This window comes from Onychostruthus taczanowskii, unplaced genomic scaffold, assembly GCF_017590055.1.
Source record: "Onychostruthus taczanowskii isolate IOZ18803 unplaced genomic scaffold, ASM1759005v1 scaffold91, whole genome shotgun sequence".
NCBI lineage: Eukaryota > Metazoa > Chordata > Aves > Passeriformes > Passeridae > Onychostruthus > Onychostruthus taczanowskii.
Window position 1 is genome coordinate 2,145,134 of NW_024507105.1, and position 19,999 is coordinate 2,165,132.

Below are 19,999 nucleotides of genomic sequence, written 5' to 3' on the forward strand. Positions count from 1 at the left end.
CGGCCGCCGAGCCCCGGGCTGCAGCGGCGGGGAGCGCGGACGGGCACCGGGCACCGGCACCTTCCACCGCCGGGGCATCCCCGGCCTCCGCCCCGCACCGCAGCGCCCGGGCCCGGCAGCCGCCCCATCCCCGTGGGACCCCGGCCGAGCCCGCACCCTGCTGCCGGGCACGCAAACCCAGCCTGGCATCCTTCAGCCGGGCACCCGCACCCTCCAGCCTTGGTACCAGCAGCACAAACGAGCCTGCACCCAAAACAAGCTGCTCCCTGCAGCCGGGCACTCAAATCCACCCCGCAGCCTGGCATCCAAAGGCAGCCGGGCACTCAGCAGCCTGGCCCTGCCCAGCAGCCTGCCCTCCCACCGGGGTGGTGCCCAGGCACGGCAGTGCCAGCAGAGCCGCCCCGCGCAGCCCCGGCCCCGCACGGTTCTGCCAGGCAAGCACCTCGAGGCTTTTGTTTCAGGGTGCTCCCAGCCCAAGGCAAAGCTTCTCCCCGACCTGGAGCAGAAATTTTGCTGCAGGTTTTTCCAGCAGGGGTGGGAGCACAGGCCTCAGCCTGGTTCATCCCTTGCAGGGTCTTGGCTGTGCCGGGGGATGCTTTGCTTTGTGTGAGCCTTGTTCAAGACATCATCTCCTGCCCACCAGCAGCAGCTGCGGCACAGCAGGTGCCCCACACGCCCTCACCAGCCCTGGAAATAACCCTTAATGAGCAGGAGGGGAAATGACCAGTCCCTCCTGATGGTACACATGTGCCTCAAAGGCACAAAGAGCCTGGTGCCCCCAGAGTGCTCAGCTGGTTAAATATTCATGACTGCCCCTTCCCCAGGACCCCTGAGAACAGCAGCAACTCCTCAGCCCGCAGAGCAATCAGACTGTTCGAGCAATCTCTAATGAAGATTAAAAATAATAGTCTAAAAACTCAATCCCAGAGTGCGGTCCTTTATTTATTTTAAAAAGATAATCCTCCTTTATTTTGCATTTGGTTTGCAAAACATTAAAAGCAGCCCTCACCAGAGCTTATTCTTAAACCAGTGGACACGCACTGAAGCCCAGCTGGGGCTGCTCTGTGACACCTGCCACCACCAGCCACCTGAGCCCTGCCCGCAGTGTCCCTGCCAGGGGACAAAATGCCACAGGGCCCCAGTGCTCAGTGATGAGGCACAGCTCTTCTGCTCCTCCTGCTCCTGCAGGTTTCTGCTGAGCCCTCTGCCTCAGCCACGGGCTGTGGTGCACAGTGGTCCCTTGGGAAAGGCACACACTCCACTGCAGCTGCAGGTCCTGCCAAGGCAGCAGTGAGGGGGTCCTGCAGCTGCAGGATCCCGCTGCCCTGTGAGGCTCCCAAGCTCCTGCTCCATCTCCACAGCAGCACTGAGTGGTGCCCAGCGGTGCCTGCTGCTGCCATGGATCACAGTCAAGCTCGCTGTCTCCATTTGCTCCACTCAGCCAAACCCTTGGGGCTGGGCACCCTTGTCCCCCCGCCCTCCCACCCCAGGGACACAGCCCCTCCTCAGACAGTGCATGCCAAGTGAACCCCAGGGTGGAAAGGCTGCAGGAGATGCCCTAGGAGATGACTGCTCCCTGGATGAGCTGCAGCAGCTGCTCTTCACGCAGGACCCTGGGCATGGGCACAGGGGAGCCCAGTGCTTCCCGCAGCTGGGTGAAGGTCCTGGGCCTCACCAGGTGCAGGCGCAGGGGCCCGATGCTGCCCTTGAAGCGGAAGGATTTGTAGGTGGGGAAATCCTCCTGGAGACACTGGTCCAGCTGTGAAGAGAGGGCAGCTGCCTGTGCTGGTCCCACACTGACACACCAGCTGTGTCCTTCAGCCACCCCACACAGCCCCAGAGCAGAGCTCATGTCCTGCTCACCTTGTAGCGCTGCCCCTCCGACAGGTCCCGCAGGCCCTGCAGCTCCATGAACACCTCGTAGTGGGGGGCACAGGGCCCCGAAGAGTCACCTGGAGCAGAACCACGAGTAGGTTAAAGCTGCCAGCTTCCTGTGCTGCAGCACAGGCTCCTTGCTGGCCAGGCAGGGCAGGAACTCACAGAAAGCCCAGTCAGGGCACAGCACAAATCAGGCCACTGGCTCCACTGGCCACAGGTTTACACCAAGCAGGGCTGGGCAGAGGCATCATGTGGCAATGTGAATTCCCCAGATCCCCCATCCTTGCCCACAGAAGCTTCACCCCTCTCCAAGGGGCAGAATTTTGCTGGTGCCAGGACTGAGCTGCAGCACAGGAAACCTGCAGACCCCCATGCAGTGCCAGCTACACTTTTAGGGGGACTTGGACAGCTCAGGGGAACTCACCCAGCAGGCTGCTCTCCACACAGACGTAGTCAATCAGGCGAGCACCCGGCCACATGGTCAGGGTGCGGCACAGGCTCTGGCAGAACTGCTCCTCAGGGATGCTCTCACCTCGCACGCTCAGTGTCTGGCTCTCCCTGCGGTGCAGGGACACAGGGTGGGTCACTGGCACCCTCCTGTTAAGACCTTGCCTGTAAATGGGCCCAGCTCCCTGAGGTGAGGGACAGGCATTGGGGTGTCCTCACCTGCGCACAGGTTCCACCACGGGACACTGCTTGTGGAAGCCAGTCACCTTCAGCACCTCCCCAGTACAGCACCTGCACGGGCAGGGGGAGTGTGAGGGGGACATGGGCGCATGGGGCTGGGGCAGGCAGCCCCCCAGGGCTACACAGCAGGGAGGAGGCACCTGTACTCTCCTGGCTGGGCTGTCACAACCAGCCTGTACTCGCGGCCCTCCCAGAGCTCATCCAGCAGCACGGTCCGTGGCTCCTTGCTGGCCAGGCAGGGCAGGAACTCACAGAAAGCCCAGTCAGGGCACAGCACAAATCAGGCCACTGGCTCCACTGGCCACAGGTTTACACCAAGCAGGGCTGGGCAGAGACAGCATATGGCAATGTGAGCTCCCCAGACCCCCCATCCTTGCCCACAGAAGCCTCACCCCTCTCCAAGGGGGAAATTTTGCTGGTGCCAGGAGTGAGGTGTTTTGAGGTCACAGGAAGGGAATGCAGCACAGAGATGCACCAGCATCTGCTGGGGCAGGGAGATCTGTGCTGCCATATGGCAGCAGTTCCCTGTGGGCACCCAGGGCAGGCCATGGGGACACGCCAGCGTAGGGACACTCACCTCCTGCTGCCTGGTAGAAGGGGCAGTAGAAGGGCAGCCCCTGGCAGTCAGCCTGGCGGAGGGAGTCGCAGTAGAGCCGCTCTGCACCATACATCGTCCTCACCACCACCACCTCCAGCCGTGGCCACAGGCGCAACGCGATGCCCTCGAAGCCGCGGGCACACTCAGCACGGAGCTCGGCTGCCCGGGCAACAGCAGGGGTCAGCAGTGCCTGCAGCTGGTCCCGCAACCCCTCGGGCAGCCCGGGCTGGGGGCTCAGCCTGCCCAGCTCCAGCTCCTGGGCCAGCCGGGGCCATTCAGCCCGCAGGGTCACCAGCGCATCGTGCAGCTCGGCTGCCAGCCCGGCCTCCAGCACACGCAGGGCACGCTGCCGCAGGGCAAAGAGCAGCTGCACCCGCAGCGCAGCGGCCCGCGAGGGCAGCACAGCCGCCGCGCACGGCGTGCAGTACAGGGTGGGCAGCGGCCACCCCGCCGGGGCGCGGGGACAGCCGGGGCTCCAGTGCAGCAGGGCCGTGCCCCGGCGGGCCAGTGCCCGCGGAAAGGCGGCGCCGAGGGCATCCAGGTAGAGCAGGGAGCCCTGCGGGGAAGGGTCGGGTCAGGAGGGCAGACCCTGCGGGGATCCGAGCCCACCCCGCCCGCCGCTCCCCGTACCTGCAGCCGGGGGTCGGTGTCCCAGCAGCCGGGGAGCAGAGCCCAGAGACGCAGCCGTGGAACCGGAACCCCCGACGCTTCGTCCCGACAGGGCTGCCCCAGGGGATGCCGCTCCTGGAACTCCTCCCATCCTGCCGGGAGAGGCACAAGTTGAGAAGGGCAACCACGGGACCGACCCCTTCTCGCCCCGCTTCCCGCAGCCCCGCGCTCACCGCCGGCCGTGCCGGTGCCCAGCAGGCACCGCAGCCGCCGCTCCTGTCTCAGTCGCACGCCGCTGTCCAGAGCCTCCAGCCGCCGCCGGTACCGGCGCCCGGCGCGCCGCAGCGCGGAACGGACTAAGCGGTGCCGTAGCGCGGGCACGGCCATGGCCACAGCCACAGCCACGGCCACGGCCACCACCGCCACCGCCACCGCCGGCAGCATCGCGGAATGCGGACACCGCCCCAGGGCACGGACCCGGCCCCGGACCCCCCTCACCCACCCGGCTATTCCGCCTCCGGCAGAAATGACGGAGATTTATCGCGCCCGGCGCCGCCCCCTCCCCGCTTCAGTTTTATTTTCATTTTCACCTTTCCACAGCACGCCCCGGGCCCCCCGCTCGGCGGGGAATTCAACCGCAATTGAACCCCCAGTACCAGCGCCCTCTACCCCTCCATGAAGAGTAAGCTCCCTCTTTGGAAAAACAGGGCAATTAATCCGGTTTACTTTACTTTTTGCCCGAAAAACGGCCCCAGCCCCTGCACCTCCCGCCCGGACAGAGCCCCAGGATCCGCCCAGCTTCTGCCAGCTGAGGCCCGACAACCCTGCCCTCGGGGACAGGAACCCCGAGCACCGGGCCCAGCCCCAGCATTCATCTGGTGCACCCAAGATGAGGAGCGCCCCAGAGGGACCCACCTCTGTCCCAAGACACACGTGGCACCCAGAGCTTTTGTGTTACAAAAATATTCCGTGCTTTATTTACTCTGTGATAGAAAAATAACATGGCCAGGACCCCAGAGTTTCCCGCCCAGGCGAGGGGAGAAGCAGCGGGCAGAGGGCTCCGCTTCCCCAAACCCCCTGCCCACCCGACTGCCCTCGCTGGGTGCCCTCGCACCCTGCCACCCTCATGCTGCACCGGCTCCAGAGGGGACACCGAGGCCGGGAGCCGGAGGGGCTCCTGCATCCTTGGGGGCAGAGGAGAAGATGAGGTGCAGGGACCCTGCCACTGTGGAGCAGAGCACCAGCACGGGCTGGGGGAGCCCTGGCAGAACCCTTCCTCTGCCCTCTGCCCTCACGCACCCCTGGGAACGGAGCCGCGGGGGAGAACAAGAAGGCGACATGTACATTCTTAGTGACGACTGCGAAAGCGAACCTGAGGCCGGGCGGGCGGCCCCCGCCCCAGCAGCCCCACGGGGGGTGAGGGGCTGCAGGGCCAGTGCTGGCAGAAGCGGAAAGCCGAAGCTGGGCCTCTTAAAAGGAACATACAGGAAAACCATGCGACAAATCCGCTGCCGTTTATACAAGGGCATAAACACCAAAGAGCTGGACGCCAGCCTGTGTTTCGGGGCAGCACAGAGCAAATCCTGGGGGCAGGGCCCACCCGCTGTCCCCTGGCACAGAGACACGAACACAGCACAGTCCCCGCAGCGCCGGGGCCAGGGGCAAGGGACCAGGCGCCTGCCTGTCACGACTGGGCGTGGGGGATCCACTGACTGTCCACGGGGCGCCGCAGCAGCTCCTCCACGTGCCTTGCCACATCCATCGTGTCTTCCAGGTCAAAATCACCCTCAGGGTCCAGCACAGGGTCGGGGCTGTGGGAGACAGGCGGTGAGGGGAGGACCAGCTGCAGCAGTACAGGGGTAGGGGCGTGATACTCACTTCTGGGTGTACATGTTGTAATGAGGCTGGGAGCAGACGGCAGGCGAGGGTGCCTGGTCCATGTAGGTGGCCCCTCCAGGGGCAGAATCTCCTGATGCGTTGACAAACCTGTGGGGAAGGGTCTCGTGAGCACTGGGTGCCCCACGGGTGAAGTCACCAAGATGTCTCACAAGGCTCAGCACCAGTGTGGCCATTGGTGGTGGACCTGAGCTCCTCAGTGTCCTGGGCTGCCACCCAACCCAGCCAATTCAATGGTCAACCACTGCCCAGGATCTGCCTTCAGGGTCACACTTACTCTGGCACCACTTGCTTGATCTGTGGCTTCACGTATCCATCCACAGCTTTAGCTAGAGAGAAGGAGGCAGCACTGAGGCCCCAAGCGCCAGCACATGCCACGACCCCGGGCAGTGCTGGGGGCTCACACGTGGCGCTGCAGAGCCCCTGTGGGGCCGGTGTGGCCCCGGGGCAGGGGGATGCTGACAACACCAGCTCCATCCTGGCTGGATGGACAAAAGAGGGGACACAGGTGGGGTGAAGGGACAGCGCTACCTGGCGTGGACTCACAGAGAACCGGCGTGTAGTACTTGGAGAACACCTCGTCCTTGGGCCGGTCGGGGAACACGTAGATGAGGTAACTGAGATCCCCGAGGCGGTCAGCCAAGGAGCGGATGGAGAAGTCCCTGGTGGTGAAAGGCATCAGGTTCCAGAACATCCTCTCAGCTGCAAGATAAGCATGAGGATCGTGGTGAATCTCGGAATTTGCAGTAGCTCCTGGCTGTGCTCTAGACGTGGGCTGCGAGGTCACATCAAGCAGCAAACAGCATGTCCCACAATGCATCCCTCCCCCAGCAACAGTTGAGCATAAAGCACAGGTTGCCAGAAAATGGGATAAGATAGGAGGCACAGCAAAGCCAAGGCAGGTCTGGCCTCATCCTGACATGTTCCCCCACCATGGGGCTTCATGGGGCTCTGTGGTGCTTCTCAGTCATGTGGCCCTCCAAAGGACGCTCTTGTGAACAGCAACAGACTTCTGCATGGGGTCAGACCACCCCTGACAACTGGGGAGCCTTGTAATGACACTGGGGAGCACCACCAAGTAACTGGATTTCATACAGTCCATATCATTCCCCAGGGCTGGGTTGGAGGGCTCAGCCTGGTTCCTCCTCCCCACTGCTGCCAGTGTTTGGGCCTGACACAGCCATGGCTGCAGTGAGCGAGGGCAGCACCACTCCTCACGGGACAGCTAAGGCATTCTGGGAGCTCTGGTGCTCGCCTCTTTCCTGAGGATGACTCCAGCATGCCTGCTGTGGCAGTGCCAGTACCCCAGGCATGAGGTGGTCTGGCTGGGGCCAGGGATACTGTGTCCAGGGATGCCAATGCCTGGCACACACTCACAGGAGTCAAACTTCCAGGCAATGGTGATGCCACCGATCTCCGAGTCGCTGAAGCGCAGGAGGAAGGTCCCGTCGGGCTTGTTGATGAGCAGGTCGTGCGCCTGCTGCTTGTTGACGAAGCCCAGGATGGCCCTAGGCAGAGTAGGGCGTCAGGGCTTGGGGCTCGGGCCAGGCTGCACAGGGCAGGGCGGCTCTTACCCGTCATTCCAGTGCGGCTTCAAATGCTTCTTCAGCACCTCCATGACCCCGTCAAACCACTGCCAGAAGGTGTAATTCCTCCCAGGCAGGTTTTCCTGTTGAAATCTCCAGATAATGAGCACTCCTGTCACTAGCCTCTGAGCCTCTGTTACACAGCACAGACATTGGGCACAGCAGCAGAGACTCAGGGACCCCTAGGTCAGTACACCCCATCCAGCCCCACAAGCATGAGCACTGGGGGGGCTCTGGGCAGAGCCCAGGCCACTTACCCGGTTGAACTGGGACCAGGACACTGTGGTGCTGCTGTAGTCCTCCAGGTGGGAGCTGGTGCTGTTGAAGAGCTTTTGTGCCAGAAACACCAGGTTCTCCTTGGTCAGCCCACGGCTGCTCTGCACCTCTGCCTTGAACTTCATGTTGAGCGCCTCGCAGAGCTGTGGCCACTGCACCTTGTCGGGCACAGCGAAGGGCACGCGGCCCTGGGGGCAGAGAGCATGGTCAGCAGCAGCTCTGCCTGATTTCCCACCATGAGGCTGAGCCCTACTCCCACATGGGGCAGATGGGGCCTGTCCTGCCCCCACGGCACTGGCACTCACAGGCTCGGCAAAGGCGTTGTCCCAAAGCACGGTGGCTGTGGCATTGTTGTCCTGGCTCCCATGCACAATCACCACCACAGGCAGGGACAGGGTCTGCCGAGAGGAAGGAGACCGGAATGGGCTGTGGGGCACCAAGGGAGCATCACCCACGGGCACCCATGTGGCCCCAGCCCAGCTCTACTCCTGTGGGCACAGTGCCCATGGCTTATCTAGGGCCTGCAGAAGGGACACAGTGGCTTTACCTTCACCTGGAAGACCAGCTCATTCCCACCGACACTGAACTGCGACTCAAAGAGGATGGTGAATTTCTCCTCTGTCACTGACTCAGCCCCGCGGCGATCCGAGCGCTTGATCCGCTTCAGGGACTGCAGGGACACCAGGGGTGAGCATGGAGGAATAGATGGGGACAACAGGGTGAACACAGAGGGACACAAGGGGACAGGACGGGGAACAGGGGCACTCACCATGTTGCGGAAGTGGGCGCTGAGTGTCCCAGTGGCCTGGTGATACTCCATCACACAGCAGTTGTTGAGGATTTCCCCGCTGCTCTCACTGCCACAGGAATGCACATGGAGTCAGGGCACACAAGGACCGGGAGCTGTGCAAAGTGCAGCCCTTCCCTTGCCCCACACCCTGCTCCCCACTGCCATGGCAGCCCCTGCCACACACCCCCAACCCCTGGCATTACTTGCGGGTGCTCTCATTCTTCAGCAGGGCCTTGGCTTGCTGCTCGCTGATGATGGTGGCCTTCACTTGGGGGGGGTTCATGTGCACATTCAGCTTCCCGCCCACCAGGAGCCTCACAGTGGCTGCAAACTTGGTCTGTGTCTTCAGCACTTGGGGGGGCTGCTTCTCGATGATGAAGGTGCTGGGGGGACAAGGGGATCAGGGGGGCTGCGAAGGGGGCAGGGCCAACCTGGCCCCCCATCCAGCTGGGCCCAACTTGTACCTGGTGACTAGGGCAGAGATGATGTCAGTGATGGTTCCGTTCAGCTCTGACAGCATCTCCTCCACTGGGCCTGGGATCGGCAGCTGCTGGCACAGGTGCTCGGCACGGCGGATCTGCTGCCGGTTCTGCCAGATGATCTCTGCCAGCTTCTCACACCTGGGGGGAGCAGGGCTCAGCACCCACTGGGCTCAGCATCCTGTCCCATCCCACCCCACCCCACCAGGCACTCACCAGGTCTGCAGCACATCCAAGGTGCCTTCAGGTGGGCCCCCATTCCCCGCCAGCTGCTGCCGACGCTTCCACTGGATCAGCTCATCATCCAGGATGGTTGTTTGCTGCTTGCGCAGCAGCTGCAGCGTCTTCTGGTGCTTCTCAGCCAGGTCCTGTGAGGTGGGACAACATCAGGGGTGCAGGGACAGTGTCACAGGGCATCGTGGGGACATCATCACGAGGAGCCAGGTGGCATCACTCACCACACGGTACTGCTGTAGTGTCTGGGCCTCACGGTGCAGCCAGGCCTCCAGCGATGCCTTCTTCTGCTGCAGCGTCGTCTCCCGTGACATGCGCTCCTGGGGGCCCAGCTGGGAGAGCTGGGAGAACTGGGCTGGGGACAGGGCATGGTGTTAGAGCTGGCCATGCCAGCACCCCAGGCCCATGCCCCTCAGCCCCCCACTCACCTTGGAGTCGCATGTTCTCTTGGTACTGGATGATGAAGTATTCCTGTGTCTGCTGCAGCTTTTTGAGCTCATTCTCCGAGTCCTGAGTGATGAGCCGCAGCTCCTCAAAGGTCTGGTTGATCTGCAGGTGCTTCTGGGACATGGCGTCCACCAGGGAGCCAGATGGGGAAGGGCTCTGCACAGGACACAGGGTGAGCTCAGCACAGCGAGAGGACCCTCCCCATTCCTGCCTCAGGGCTGCTCCCATCATCATGGAGAAGAGCCCCTGAGCATCCCCCCACCCTGTCCCTCTCTCACCCCTCCCAGCCCACACTCACGTTGTTCGCCTCCCGCACCAGCCGCTGCTCGTGGTACAGGATGTGCCGGATGCAGCGCACCAGCTCCATGGGGCATCGGTCATACGTGTTCTGTGGGGAGAGCACTGCCTGAGCCAGGCACAGGGCAGGGACCCCCCTGGCCTTGCACCCCTGCCCACAGCCCCCCACTCGCCTGCAGCTGCGTGGCGTAGTGCCCCAGCTTGATCTTCAGCAGGAAGCCGTCCTCACCCACTTGGTGGTCTGCCTTCTTCTGCAGCTCCTGGATCAGCCCCTCCAGAAGCTGTGTCGCCTTCACATTCTCCTGGGGGTTGTCAAGGTCGATAGAGTCCCTGCATGCAGAGCAGAGAGGTGTCAGGGCACCTGTACCCCGGGGCAGCCGCAGCACCCCCTGGGAAGGGCACACCCTGACCTACCATGCCTGGCTCTCGATCCACTGCGACAGGTAATGCCGCACCTCGATGGGGAAGTGCTGCCCATAGAGCGCCTGCATCTGCCGCAGGGCTTCGCCCTGGAGCTGCTGGGCCTGGATCCACACCGCCATGGTTCAGCACCTGCGGGAGACACACTGTCAGGGAGACACACTGTCTCAGCTCCAGCAGGAGACAGGCAGGCACTGTGCTCCAAGGGGTCTGGCCCCCGCTGTACCTACACCCTCGGCAGGAGTGCCCGGAGTCCCTGGTGCTGCCAGCGCTGTCTCCAGCTGCTGAAAGAAAGGGCATGCGGGGGCAGTGGACCCTGACTCTGAGTCACCCCCTCTTTTCTAGGAACAGCCCTGGGGGTGCCCAGGGCCAGGGACGTGCCTCTGCATGGCCTCTCCACATGGTTCTCATTTCCCCTCACTGCACCACGGGATCGCAGCCATCGCAGGCCACGCGAATGAGGAAACAGGCCAGGGGGAGGAAGGGCTGCCCAGAAATCCAGGGTGACGCAGAGCAGAGGCCCCCCCTGCGTTCACCCCGCTCCTGCCCACACCCTGGCAGCGCCAGCAGGCAGGAACAGCCCCAGCCCCAAGAGCCCACGTGGCACCACAGTCCCTGACAAGTCCCCAGTGCCAGGGCCGCTGTGTACCCCATGTCCTGCTGGAGACACATGGACCTTCCCAAAGCAGTTTTAGGGTGGCTCTGGCTCCATGCAGGGATTCCACCCACCACACAGCCTTGGCTCCCCGAGGGGCAGGCAGGGATGAGACAGTGGTGACAGCACCTCTACTAAAATCCAGTGTGTCCCCTGCATCACCTGTGGCTAGAGGGGGCTGGAGAAACAGCCTGCAGCTGGCTGTGTGAGGGTGATGTGACAGTGAGTGACACAGGAGGGTCTGAGGGGGCTCAAGGTCCCCCCTGAGTGAGGAGGCAGCAGTACAGTAAACAGCATTTAGATACACTCACACTCTATCCACCTGGGATTTGGCACCACACAGAGGGGCCAGGCAGGGGCACAAGGCCTTGGATGTGTCCCAAGGCCAGGTGACCAAGCCAGAACCTGATCACTGCAACGGCTGGTGACAAGCAGAGGGGCTGAGCCAGTGGGGACTGTGCTTCCCCCCCTCCCTGAAGCATTTTGTTCGGCCTCAGAAATACCCAGTGGCCCACAGGGCTCCAAAAGAGCTGGTGCTGTCATACAGTCAGGGGCACATGCTGGGGGACAGTGGCAGCAGGTCCGAGTGGAGCAGCCACAGCCGGAGCCCCTGAGCCACGCACACCCGCCCCTGAACAGGAAGAGGAACAATAACCCAGAGCTGGCTAAAAATGAATTTTTCCTCTATAAAAAGGGAGGAACGTTTCCACATTCACAGAAATCACCAAGCTGGAAATGCTGCTGGCAAGGAGGGGCCTGGGAAGGCAGAAGAACGCCAGCAAGGAGGAAAGGGAAGGTGGGATGGCTGACAGCAGGACATGCTGCTGTTGGAAATTGTGGACGCTTGATAAGGGGCAGAGTCAAGAACAGCCATGCCAGTGCCACTGCACCACAAAGTGACCGAAGTCCCCAGAACTGTGGGGACATCTGCACGGACACAGAGCAAACAGACACTGCCCTGCCTGTTGATAAAATGGTGATCTCTTCCCATCTCACAGTGCAAAACACTTCCTACTCCACTCTAGCATGTTGTTAAGCAACGAGTCTCTGGCTGCTCTGTGGTGAGCTGGCAGGCACTGCATTCGGCCAGTGCCAGCCTGGGAGCAGGAGCACCAGCACCACATGTGCCTCTACAAGGGGCTGTGCAGTGACTGACAGTGGCAGAGCTCACCTGGTGTGTGCCCCAAAACACCATTTGCACCAGGCTTGAGCACCACCTCCACAGACATTGTCAATGCAGAAGGACATGCAATTTCCCTGGGAGAAATTTGTCTCATTTTTGTCTCCATGCCCCACCTGTGGGCAAACCAAACTTCACCATGGGCTGCAGGGTACCTTGACCACCCCAGCACAAGCAACCAGTGCCATGGGAAGACTTTTGGCCGTGAGACTCAGCACCGCTGGGGCAGCAACTCTGTGTCAGCATAAGCTGCAGCACCATGATCCCACTGTGGTCCCTTTCAAGGCAGCCCTGCTCCTGCACCTGGCTGCTGCTGGCAGCCACTGCCCTGGCCTGGACCATACCTAACATCACTTTCCAGCATCACACTCCTCGGTGGCACCAGCAGCTGCCCGAGAGATGGGAGCCCAGGGACAGATCCACCCCCATGTCCAGGGACATTCACCCACCCCAATGCCACCTCCAGCCCCAGCAGGGCCACTGCAGCCTCAAGCACTGGCGTGGATCAGCTACGCACGGCAGCCACCGGCTCCATGCGCACTCCAACAACTGCAAGAGGCAGATAATTGTAGTGGTTTAGGCTACTTTGCATTTACTCACTGGCAGCGAGCTGGAACCCACCCGTCACTGCAGCTCGGTTAACCAGCAGCACTCGACAAGCCACAGCGACGTGCTCACCAGACTTATTGCCTGTGAAGGGGCGCAGGCAGCAGCTTCCCGGGGCAGGACCACTGCTGAGGACAGACTTGAGAGCTGTAGAGAGGGACCCCAGCAACACAGGGACAGAGGAGAGAGAGGGGAACCAGCAGACATCATTTCTGCCTCTTATGGCCTCACTGCCCACTGCTGACAGGGAAGCACTGCCAAACCCAATGCAAAACAGGAGAAACCCACTCAAAAAGGGCGCTCAGAAGGCCAGAGGTAGCAGCGAGGGAAGGGGAAGACAGGGAAGGTGGCAGCTCTGCTGGGCCTGGAGGCAACCAGGGGACTGACATGATCACACTGGGAAAGGGTTGCAGGCACAGTGGCAGCAGGCACCAGCAAGTCCCCAGCTGCAGGAGAGCCAGAGCACATCCGTGGGCAGACAAAAGGAGGGAAATGCCTCACAGGATGAGGACGGCAGCAGCAGCTTCCCACATGCCATGAGCACGGCAAAACCCAAACACAAGCAGCAGCTACCCCGGGGCCAGAGCATGCTCTGCACGGGATGCTCACTGCAATCTGCCGCGGGACGCTCCCTGCACTGAGCCAGTCCCAAGACCTCCTCGTGAGCAGGACACCCCTGCCGTGCTGCTGGCACAGCCCCCGACCGCAGCCTCTTGCCCAGACCCGTGCCGTGAAGGGCCAGGCAGGGGCCAAGGGCTAGCCAAAGGCCTGGGGGGACCACTGGGCTCTGGCTATAACCCTCCACCCCACTCCCTCGACCCACGCAGTCCCTCGGCTCCCGCACTGCCCTTCGCCCGGTGCTCTGGCAGCCCGGGGGTCTCCGGAGCGGTGTCTTCCCGGGGCAGGGGCGCGGCGCTGGGCTCCGGCGGCAGCGGCCCTGCGCCCGCCGCGCCTCCCGCCGCAGTAAACACGGACACGTGGTTTCTCGGCACCTCCGGGAACCCGCGATCGCTTCCAGGTCAGAGCCGGCCCCGCTTGTGGCCGCAGGGCCGGACCCTGCACCCTACGGTGGTGCCGCCGAGGGGCTCCGGTGCTGCCGCAGCCAGCGCTGCCGCTGCCCCCGGCAGGCCCGGCGGGAAGCTGTCCTGCAGCCCTCCGAGGTGGGCGGCTCCAAGCAAGATCCCTTCAGGGCAGGATCCGGCCCCCAGACGGGCCCCGGACACGGTGGAGGTGACAGCCGGGAGCGGGCGCTCGGCACAGCGGAGGGCTCCGGTTACCCACACATACACAGCCACCCCTCCGCCCTCAGCGGGCCCCTGCCCGCACCAGCTCACCGCAGGGCCCCGCTGGAGCCTGGTGTGCAGTGCCCGGTCCTGCAGCCGCCCTCACCGCGCTCAGGCCCCGCTGGAGCCTGGTGTGCAGTGCCCGGTCCTGCAGCCGCCCTCACCGCGCTCAGGCCCCGCTCTGCCCCCGCGCCGCTCTGGCGTCCGGCCCCAGGACAGCCCGGCTACGGCTCGGGGCGGGCACAGCCGGGCTCCCGGGCGGCCGTTTCGCTGGCTGCGCACTACAGGAAGGAGCAGAGAGCAGCTATTTCCTTCCAAAATGTCAGGTGCCTGCGCGGGACAGCCTGCCCCCGAGAGCTGGCAGCCACCTCTGCCACGGCTGCCGGCGGGGCGGCACACTCTGCCCCTCGGCCCCTCACACCGCTCCGGTGCCAGAGCAGGCACAGCCTCTGTCCTCAGCCGGCACTGAGCTCCGTGGCTGGCTGGGGAGCCAGGGAGGGACCCCAGGGAGCCATGCAGGATTTCGGCAATGGGGGGAGACGGGACCCCCTGACCTGCACGCCCAGCTTTGCTCACGGCCCTGGAGCAGAGCCTGCAGCGGGAGCGCCGGGTGATGGTGAGCAGCCCCCAGCCCTGCTCAGAGCTGCGGCACCGACGCACTGTGGAGCCGGCACAGAGGCCAAGGGCTGCTCGCATGTTTTAAACCAGCCTGTGGTTTCCAGCTCTGCCTGAGAGGTGGCAGTGCCCACGGGCTCGGGAGCGAGCTCCTTCTAGAAGCTCCGTGCTTTGATGGGGTTTGTTTGTCTCCCACAGAAAGTGGCTGCAACTGATGGCTTCGCCCTGGTGGCATCGGGGAGGAGGCAGCTGAACCACTCAGCCCACACTGGAAACATCTGTACCATGACACTCATGAAAGAGGCATGGCTGGCTCTGGTAACCCAACGTGCCCTCCCAAGAGCACAGGCGACAAGCCCCACAGCAGCAGAGTAGGTAGGCAGAGGTGGAACTAGTAGCACCAGGACTGTCCAAGTGTCCCAGCAACTCTGAGAGCCAAAAGCAGAGAATTCACACCGTGAATTGCACCACATGCATGACCTGATGCTGCCCAGGGGGGACACCAGTCCCACACAGGCAGAGATGCCCCAGGTGGGGACTGGTGCCAGGGGCATCAGTGCTGGGGACTGCTGACAGCTCATCTTGCACCACGGGCCAAGCTCTCTGCCTGCCAGCATTTGCCACCCTTGGGAAAGGTTTTCCTCCTCACTTCAGATTTCTTCCAATCAGAGAAGCCCAGAAACCTGCGTCAAACCAAAACCACCAAAATACCCAGCAAAATCCCTTGAATCCAATGGCTGGAACCTCGACAAAACCTCAGTGCACCAAGAGGCACCCTGGGGCAGGCACAGCCAGATACAGGCACTGCCCAGGCACCAGTGGGATTCCTTCAGACACTGAGCAGGCAGCAGGACCAGCACTGCTGGGCAGGACACATGGTCCTGCAGAGCCCAGTGCCCAGCCAGCCCCATGGGCATGAGTCCTGCAGGACATCCACCGTGGGGAGCCCAGTCCCTGCCAGCACTGGTGCTGCCCCCGCCACAAACCCCCAGACAGGATTAGAGAGGCTGGGCAGAGCTTTAATTACTCCTGGCTCCCTGGGGCCAAGCAGCTGAATTAACTAGCTTTGGGGCTGGCACAGCAGGGAGTTGCCAGCTCAGAGTTCTGGAGCTTCCCCTGGCTTGGTGGGGGAATCCCATGGCAGGCACAAAGCCACTGACCACCTGCAGCATCCCAGACTCTGGCCTTGCCCGGGCAGGGACGTGCAGCTGCCCCATGCCAGGACACTCAAGGAAGGGATTTTCCCTCCACACTAATAATGCCCAACCCCAAATCCCTGTGATGCCACGCTGAGGGCACAGCCCTGGGGTCCCACAGGTTCTGTGGCAGCCTCCTGCACCGAGGCCAAATCCATCACAGCCCCTGGCTCGGTGCTAATCCCTGCTCAGACCTGCGCCAGCCCAGGAGGGACAGGCCGGGCGAAGGACCTGAGGATTAAACTCATTTCAGCATCGAATTAGTCCCGATTGGGGTCTGGAGACACAATTTCATTTTCTCTGCCATGCTCCAGTGAGCTCACACAATGGCACTAATCCACCCACAGCCAGACTGGATTTGCTGGGCAGGACCCAGGTGGGCACCAACGGCACTGCTCTGGCTGCATCCATCCCCTCAGATCAGTGCCATGCTCCAGCTCTCCTTGGGACTGGGGACATGGTGCAGGAGCCTCCTCACCCCTGGCCTGGCATGGCTGTCCTGTAGGGCCAGCCTGGCTGGCACAGCAGAAGCTTTTGGATGTGTGGTGAGCAGGGAGAGCCAGAGGGACACCAGAGCAGCTCCTGCATCCCCCCACTGCACTCCCAGAGTTCATCCCCAGGAGCTGCAGCAGCTCTGCACACAGAAATGCTCTTGCACCACGTCAGCAGAGCAGGATGGAGAGGAGTATAGCCTTGCCTTTGGAAGAGGAGATACACAGACATCCAGGGATGCTGGCAGGAGGGGGGACTAGTCAGACAGAGAATAAAACAACCAACGTCAGTGGTTTGTGCAGCAAAATCCTCAGTCAAATCAAGAGAGGGGTGAAGAACAGCGTGCATCCATACACACACAAATACATCCAGGTGGGTTTTGGCTTTCCTGGCCCTGGGATGGGCTTTCCAGCCCCTGAAGCAGCAGCAGAGCTCCTGCCCCTGAGCTGCACCATAAGCCTCACCACAGCATCTCCACAAGCAGAACCAGAGAAGCTGCACCCCTGGGCCCACAGCCCAACAGCACCACGGTCGAGTATTCACACCAGAGAGGACAAAGATCATTTTTCAGTGGTTCCAGCTGGTGCAGGGACTCAGAACTGCCAGCAAGAGCAGCCTCTTCCTCTGCTAAAGGCTTTGCAGGGCCACTGAGTGATAGGGACAAGAGGCCGCACAGAATGAGCACCCAGCACATGGTGGGCAGGGCTGGGTCGCTGCTCTGGCTCTTTGAGGCAGTGGCTCTCCAGCACCACCCTTTTCCCCAGTTCCCTCCCCAGCAGAGCTGTGCTATAAACCAGCTCATAACACAAAGTTACACTGAAAGTGGAGATTGCAAAACTCACCAGTGACTGTTCGAACCGGGAATGGGTTGTGACTGTGCTGTGGTTCAGCTATGCTGCTGTGGCTGTCCCAGCTCGGCGGCACATCATTCCTGATACAGTGGGAAGCAGGACCCAGCACTCAGGGAAGCACTGAGTGCCTGCGTGCAGCCTGTGCTCCTGGCCCCTCTGGTGCAGCCAGATGGGTGGATTCTGCTTTATCAGCAAGTCAGCTCAGCCCTATCGGCCAGGAAGCCGTGTTCACAGTGTGCCTCCCCCTCGACGTTTCTCAACGCGGCGGGAGCAGCGACGTGCAGCAGCCTACCTTTTATCAGCCAGCAGATGTTGCTAGAACTGTTGCTGCATGTGAAATTCAGGCATGCCCAGCACCACTTGGATCCCTGCACCAGCCATGCGGTGCCAGGGTAAACACCCCCGCCCCCTTCCTCCCGGGATCAAAACACTTGGGGGTTGCAAAATAGACACCCCATGAAAGGAAAGGCATGCCACAGAAACATTACAGCTGTCGAGGCTACTTCTCCCGGAGCGTGCCGGAGCCCCGGAGCCAGCACGGCCTCCCAGGCTGGAGCTGCCTGCATGGCTGCAGAGCCGAGTCCTGATCCGTGCTGGCAAGGTGGGCACTCCAACCCTAACCCTAACCCTAGCCATGCCCTGGCTTCCCTGCAGTTGCTGCTTCGAGGGCAGCACTCACAGTGTGTGGGACACTGGCAGTGACTGCAGCCGGGCAGGCAGAGAGATGCTGCCACCAGAGCAGGTACCCAGGGGATGCTGATGGCAGGAAGGTCCCATTCACCCTGCCTGCATTCCCACTGGCATCCCCGGGCTGCCGTGAAGCCTGTTGAGTGTGACCCACCTTACAGTCATTCCTTGCAAACTAGAAAGTAATTTCCCGGCTGATGGGGCCACTTCAGTGTACTCGGCCCAAAGCAGTCGCCACTCGCCGCCCACGGCGTCGCAGAGTGCAGGGAGCAGGGATTTTTTACAAGCAGGGTATCTGAGTTTTGCTATCACTCGAGAGAGAGCTGGGAAACCCCATGGCAAAGCCTTCACAGTCACTTTGGAGTCAGCACTTCCCCTACAGCGAGAGGGGAAGGTCCCTCCAGAGGCTCTGTGTGCCCTGTGCTGAGCATCCCCAGCTGCAGCTCCCTGTATGGTGAGAGCATCCCTAACCCTGCCCCAAAGCATTGGCCCTGGCACAAGGCAGGTGCAGCAGACCCAGTGAAGGTGGCTCTAGTGACAACTGTAGGGACCCAACACCCCCAAAGCAGGGCACTGTCAAAGTGCCACAAAACACAGAGTGGGTGACAGCCACCTGTCACGCCCTGCTCCCAGCCCAGCTCTCCCATGTCCTGCACACAGGCTGTTGGCACCTCTCAGCCCACCCCAGAACTCCTCCTCCTCTGGCACAGGAGGGCATAGCACAGCCCTCTCCAGCCCCAGGGATGAGCAGCTCCCCAGGAACAGCTAAAAAACCCAGGGAGACAGTCTCCATCTTCACATCCTTGGAACCACATCAGGTCAGGCTGCCATCCTGATGGCTTCAGGAGCACAAGAACCTGGGCCAGGAGTCGGGACTTGGAGGAGAGAGCTCCCACCGTGGAGGGCTGGATCCCGATGCCCAGGGCAGTGGTGAGGCTCTGCAGAGCACCTCACTGTGCCTGCACCAAATGTCCCTCGCATGCCACTGCTGGGGCTCACACTGCTCTGGGCACAGGCACGAGCACTGCAGGGACCCGGGCTGGCCGCAGGCAGCCAGCACAGCGAGCCAGCCCACAACCAGGAATGTCCTGCTCTAACCAAGGGCCCGGCACCACAGGGACATTGTGTGCAATGCTCCTGCTATGGGCAAACCACGCTGAGCTACCCTGTGCCCAGCCCTGTCTCCACTCCACAACGCGCCCCAGACACTGTCACCAAACCGCTGCTGGTCACTGCCCCTGTGCCACGGTGTGCCCAGCACGGCAATTCACGGAGAACTGAACGAGCCAACAGCCCCGGCCCATCGGCGGTGCCAGCGCAGCTCGGGGCGCGCTCAGCAGCGCCGGTACGAGCCGAACACCGGAGCCCCGGAGCCGCCGAGCAGGAGCTGCCCGGGGCCGGCCTGGCACGAGCCCGGGGCCGGCCGGGCACGGAGCCCTGACAGCTCCGTAACCCGCTGGACAGGTGGCCGCGGCTCCCGCGGGCTCCCAGTCACCGGCCGCGCCCGAGCTGGGTGAAAGGCCACCGGGCGCCGCGGTCCCCGTGGTGTCCCTGCTCCCGCCGGGGAACGATCCCACCCGCCCCGCGGCGCGGAGCCGCGTGTGCCACCGACAGCACCGGGGCTCGCACTCCCGCCATCCCGGTTCGGTGTGCTGCCTGCGGCGGGACCCCCCCCGGCACTGCACGGGACTCCTCGCGCCGTCCCGGATCCTCCCCTCGGCCCGGGACCGGGACTCGGAGCCGCCCTCCGCGGCCGCGGCTCCGGCGGGGCCCGCGTGCGAAAACCGGCCCCGCTCCGCCGGGCGAGGAGCGCCCCCGCCCCGGGATGCGCCGCGGCACCAGGACGGGCCCGGGACGTACCCGCCGCCCCCTCGGAGCGGCCCCACTGCCGCCTCCGCCCGCCCAGGGGCCCGCGGGCCCAGCCGGGCTCCCGCCGAGCCCCGCGCCCGGCCCAGCTGCGCCCGCCCGGGGTTACGAAACACCAACAGTGCGGACCGGACCGGACCGGACCGGACCGGACTAGAACGCCCCTGCTTCGCGCCGCTCCCCGCCCGGCCCTGCTGCGGAAGGCGGACGGGGTCCAGGCCCGCTCGGTCCGGTTCGGTCCGGTCCTGGCACCAATGCCGGCTCCGCGCTCCCGTCCTTGCCCACCTGCGGCCGCGGCGGCGGCTGCGGCTCCGCTGCTCCCGCGGCTCCCGGCGGCTCCCGGCGCTCGGCTCCGCCGCCGCTCTGCCCCC

The 19,999-nt window shown here is 63.1% G+C and overlaps 2 protein-coding genes across 6 annotated transcripts; both read right to left on the bottom strand.

Annotated features, from left to right (window-relative positions):
- Positions 1–941: 941 nt before the first annotated feature.
- On the bottom strand, positions 942–4,328 carry GHDC (GH3 domain containing). Its single transcript, XM_041426479.1, is given in 8 exon segments — positions 942–1,759; positions 1,864–1,952; positions 2,303–2,436; positions 2,545–2,616; positions 2,706–2,889; positions 3,143–3,719; positions 3,794–3,924; positions 4,006–4,328. Coding segments are annotated over 8 exon segments (1,599 nt in total). The 5' UTR covers positions 4,217–4,328; the 3' UTR covers positions 942–1,558.
- Positions 4,329–4,719: 391 nt separating this feature from the next.
- LOC121347621 (signal transducer and activator of transcription 5B) lies at positions 4,720–19,979 on the bottom strand. 5 transcript variants are annotated; one of them, XM_041426395.1, is made up of 19 exons: positions 19,914–19,979; positions 10,192–10,329; positions 9,951–10,107; positions 9,779–9,868; positions 9,462–9,636; positions 9,258–9,388; positions 9,016–9,167; positions 8,785–8,940; positions 8,524–8,703; positions 8,300–8,387; positions 8,078–8,200; positions 7,836–7,928; positions 7,512–7,718; positions 7,243–7,337; positions 7,046–7,176; positions 6,200–6,370; positions 5,946–5,997; positions 5,651–5,758; positions 4,720–5,583 (listed from the first exon to the last, which is right to left on the bottom strand). In XM_041426395.1, the coding sequence occupies exons 2-19, from the start codon at positions 10,317–10,319 to the stop codon at positions 5,457–5,459; spliced, it is 2,364 nt and encodes a 787-aa protein (XP_041282329.1). In that variant the 5' UTR covers positions 10,320–10,329; positions 19,914–19,979; the 3' UTR covers positions 4,720–5,456. The 5 variants fall into 5 exon arrangements, with proteins under 5 accessions (XP_041282329.1, XP_041282330.1, XP_041282331.1 ...); XM_041426396.1 differs by having other exon boundaries at positions 10,192–10,343; positions 19,914–19,974; XM_041426397.1 differs by lacking the exon at positions 19,914–19,979 and adding an exon at positions 13,973–14,342.
- Between the last annotated feature and the right edge of the window lie 20 nt (positions 19,980–19,999).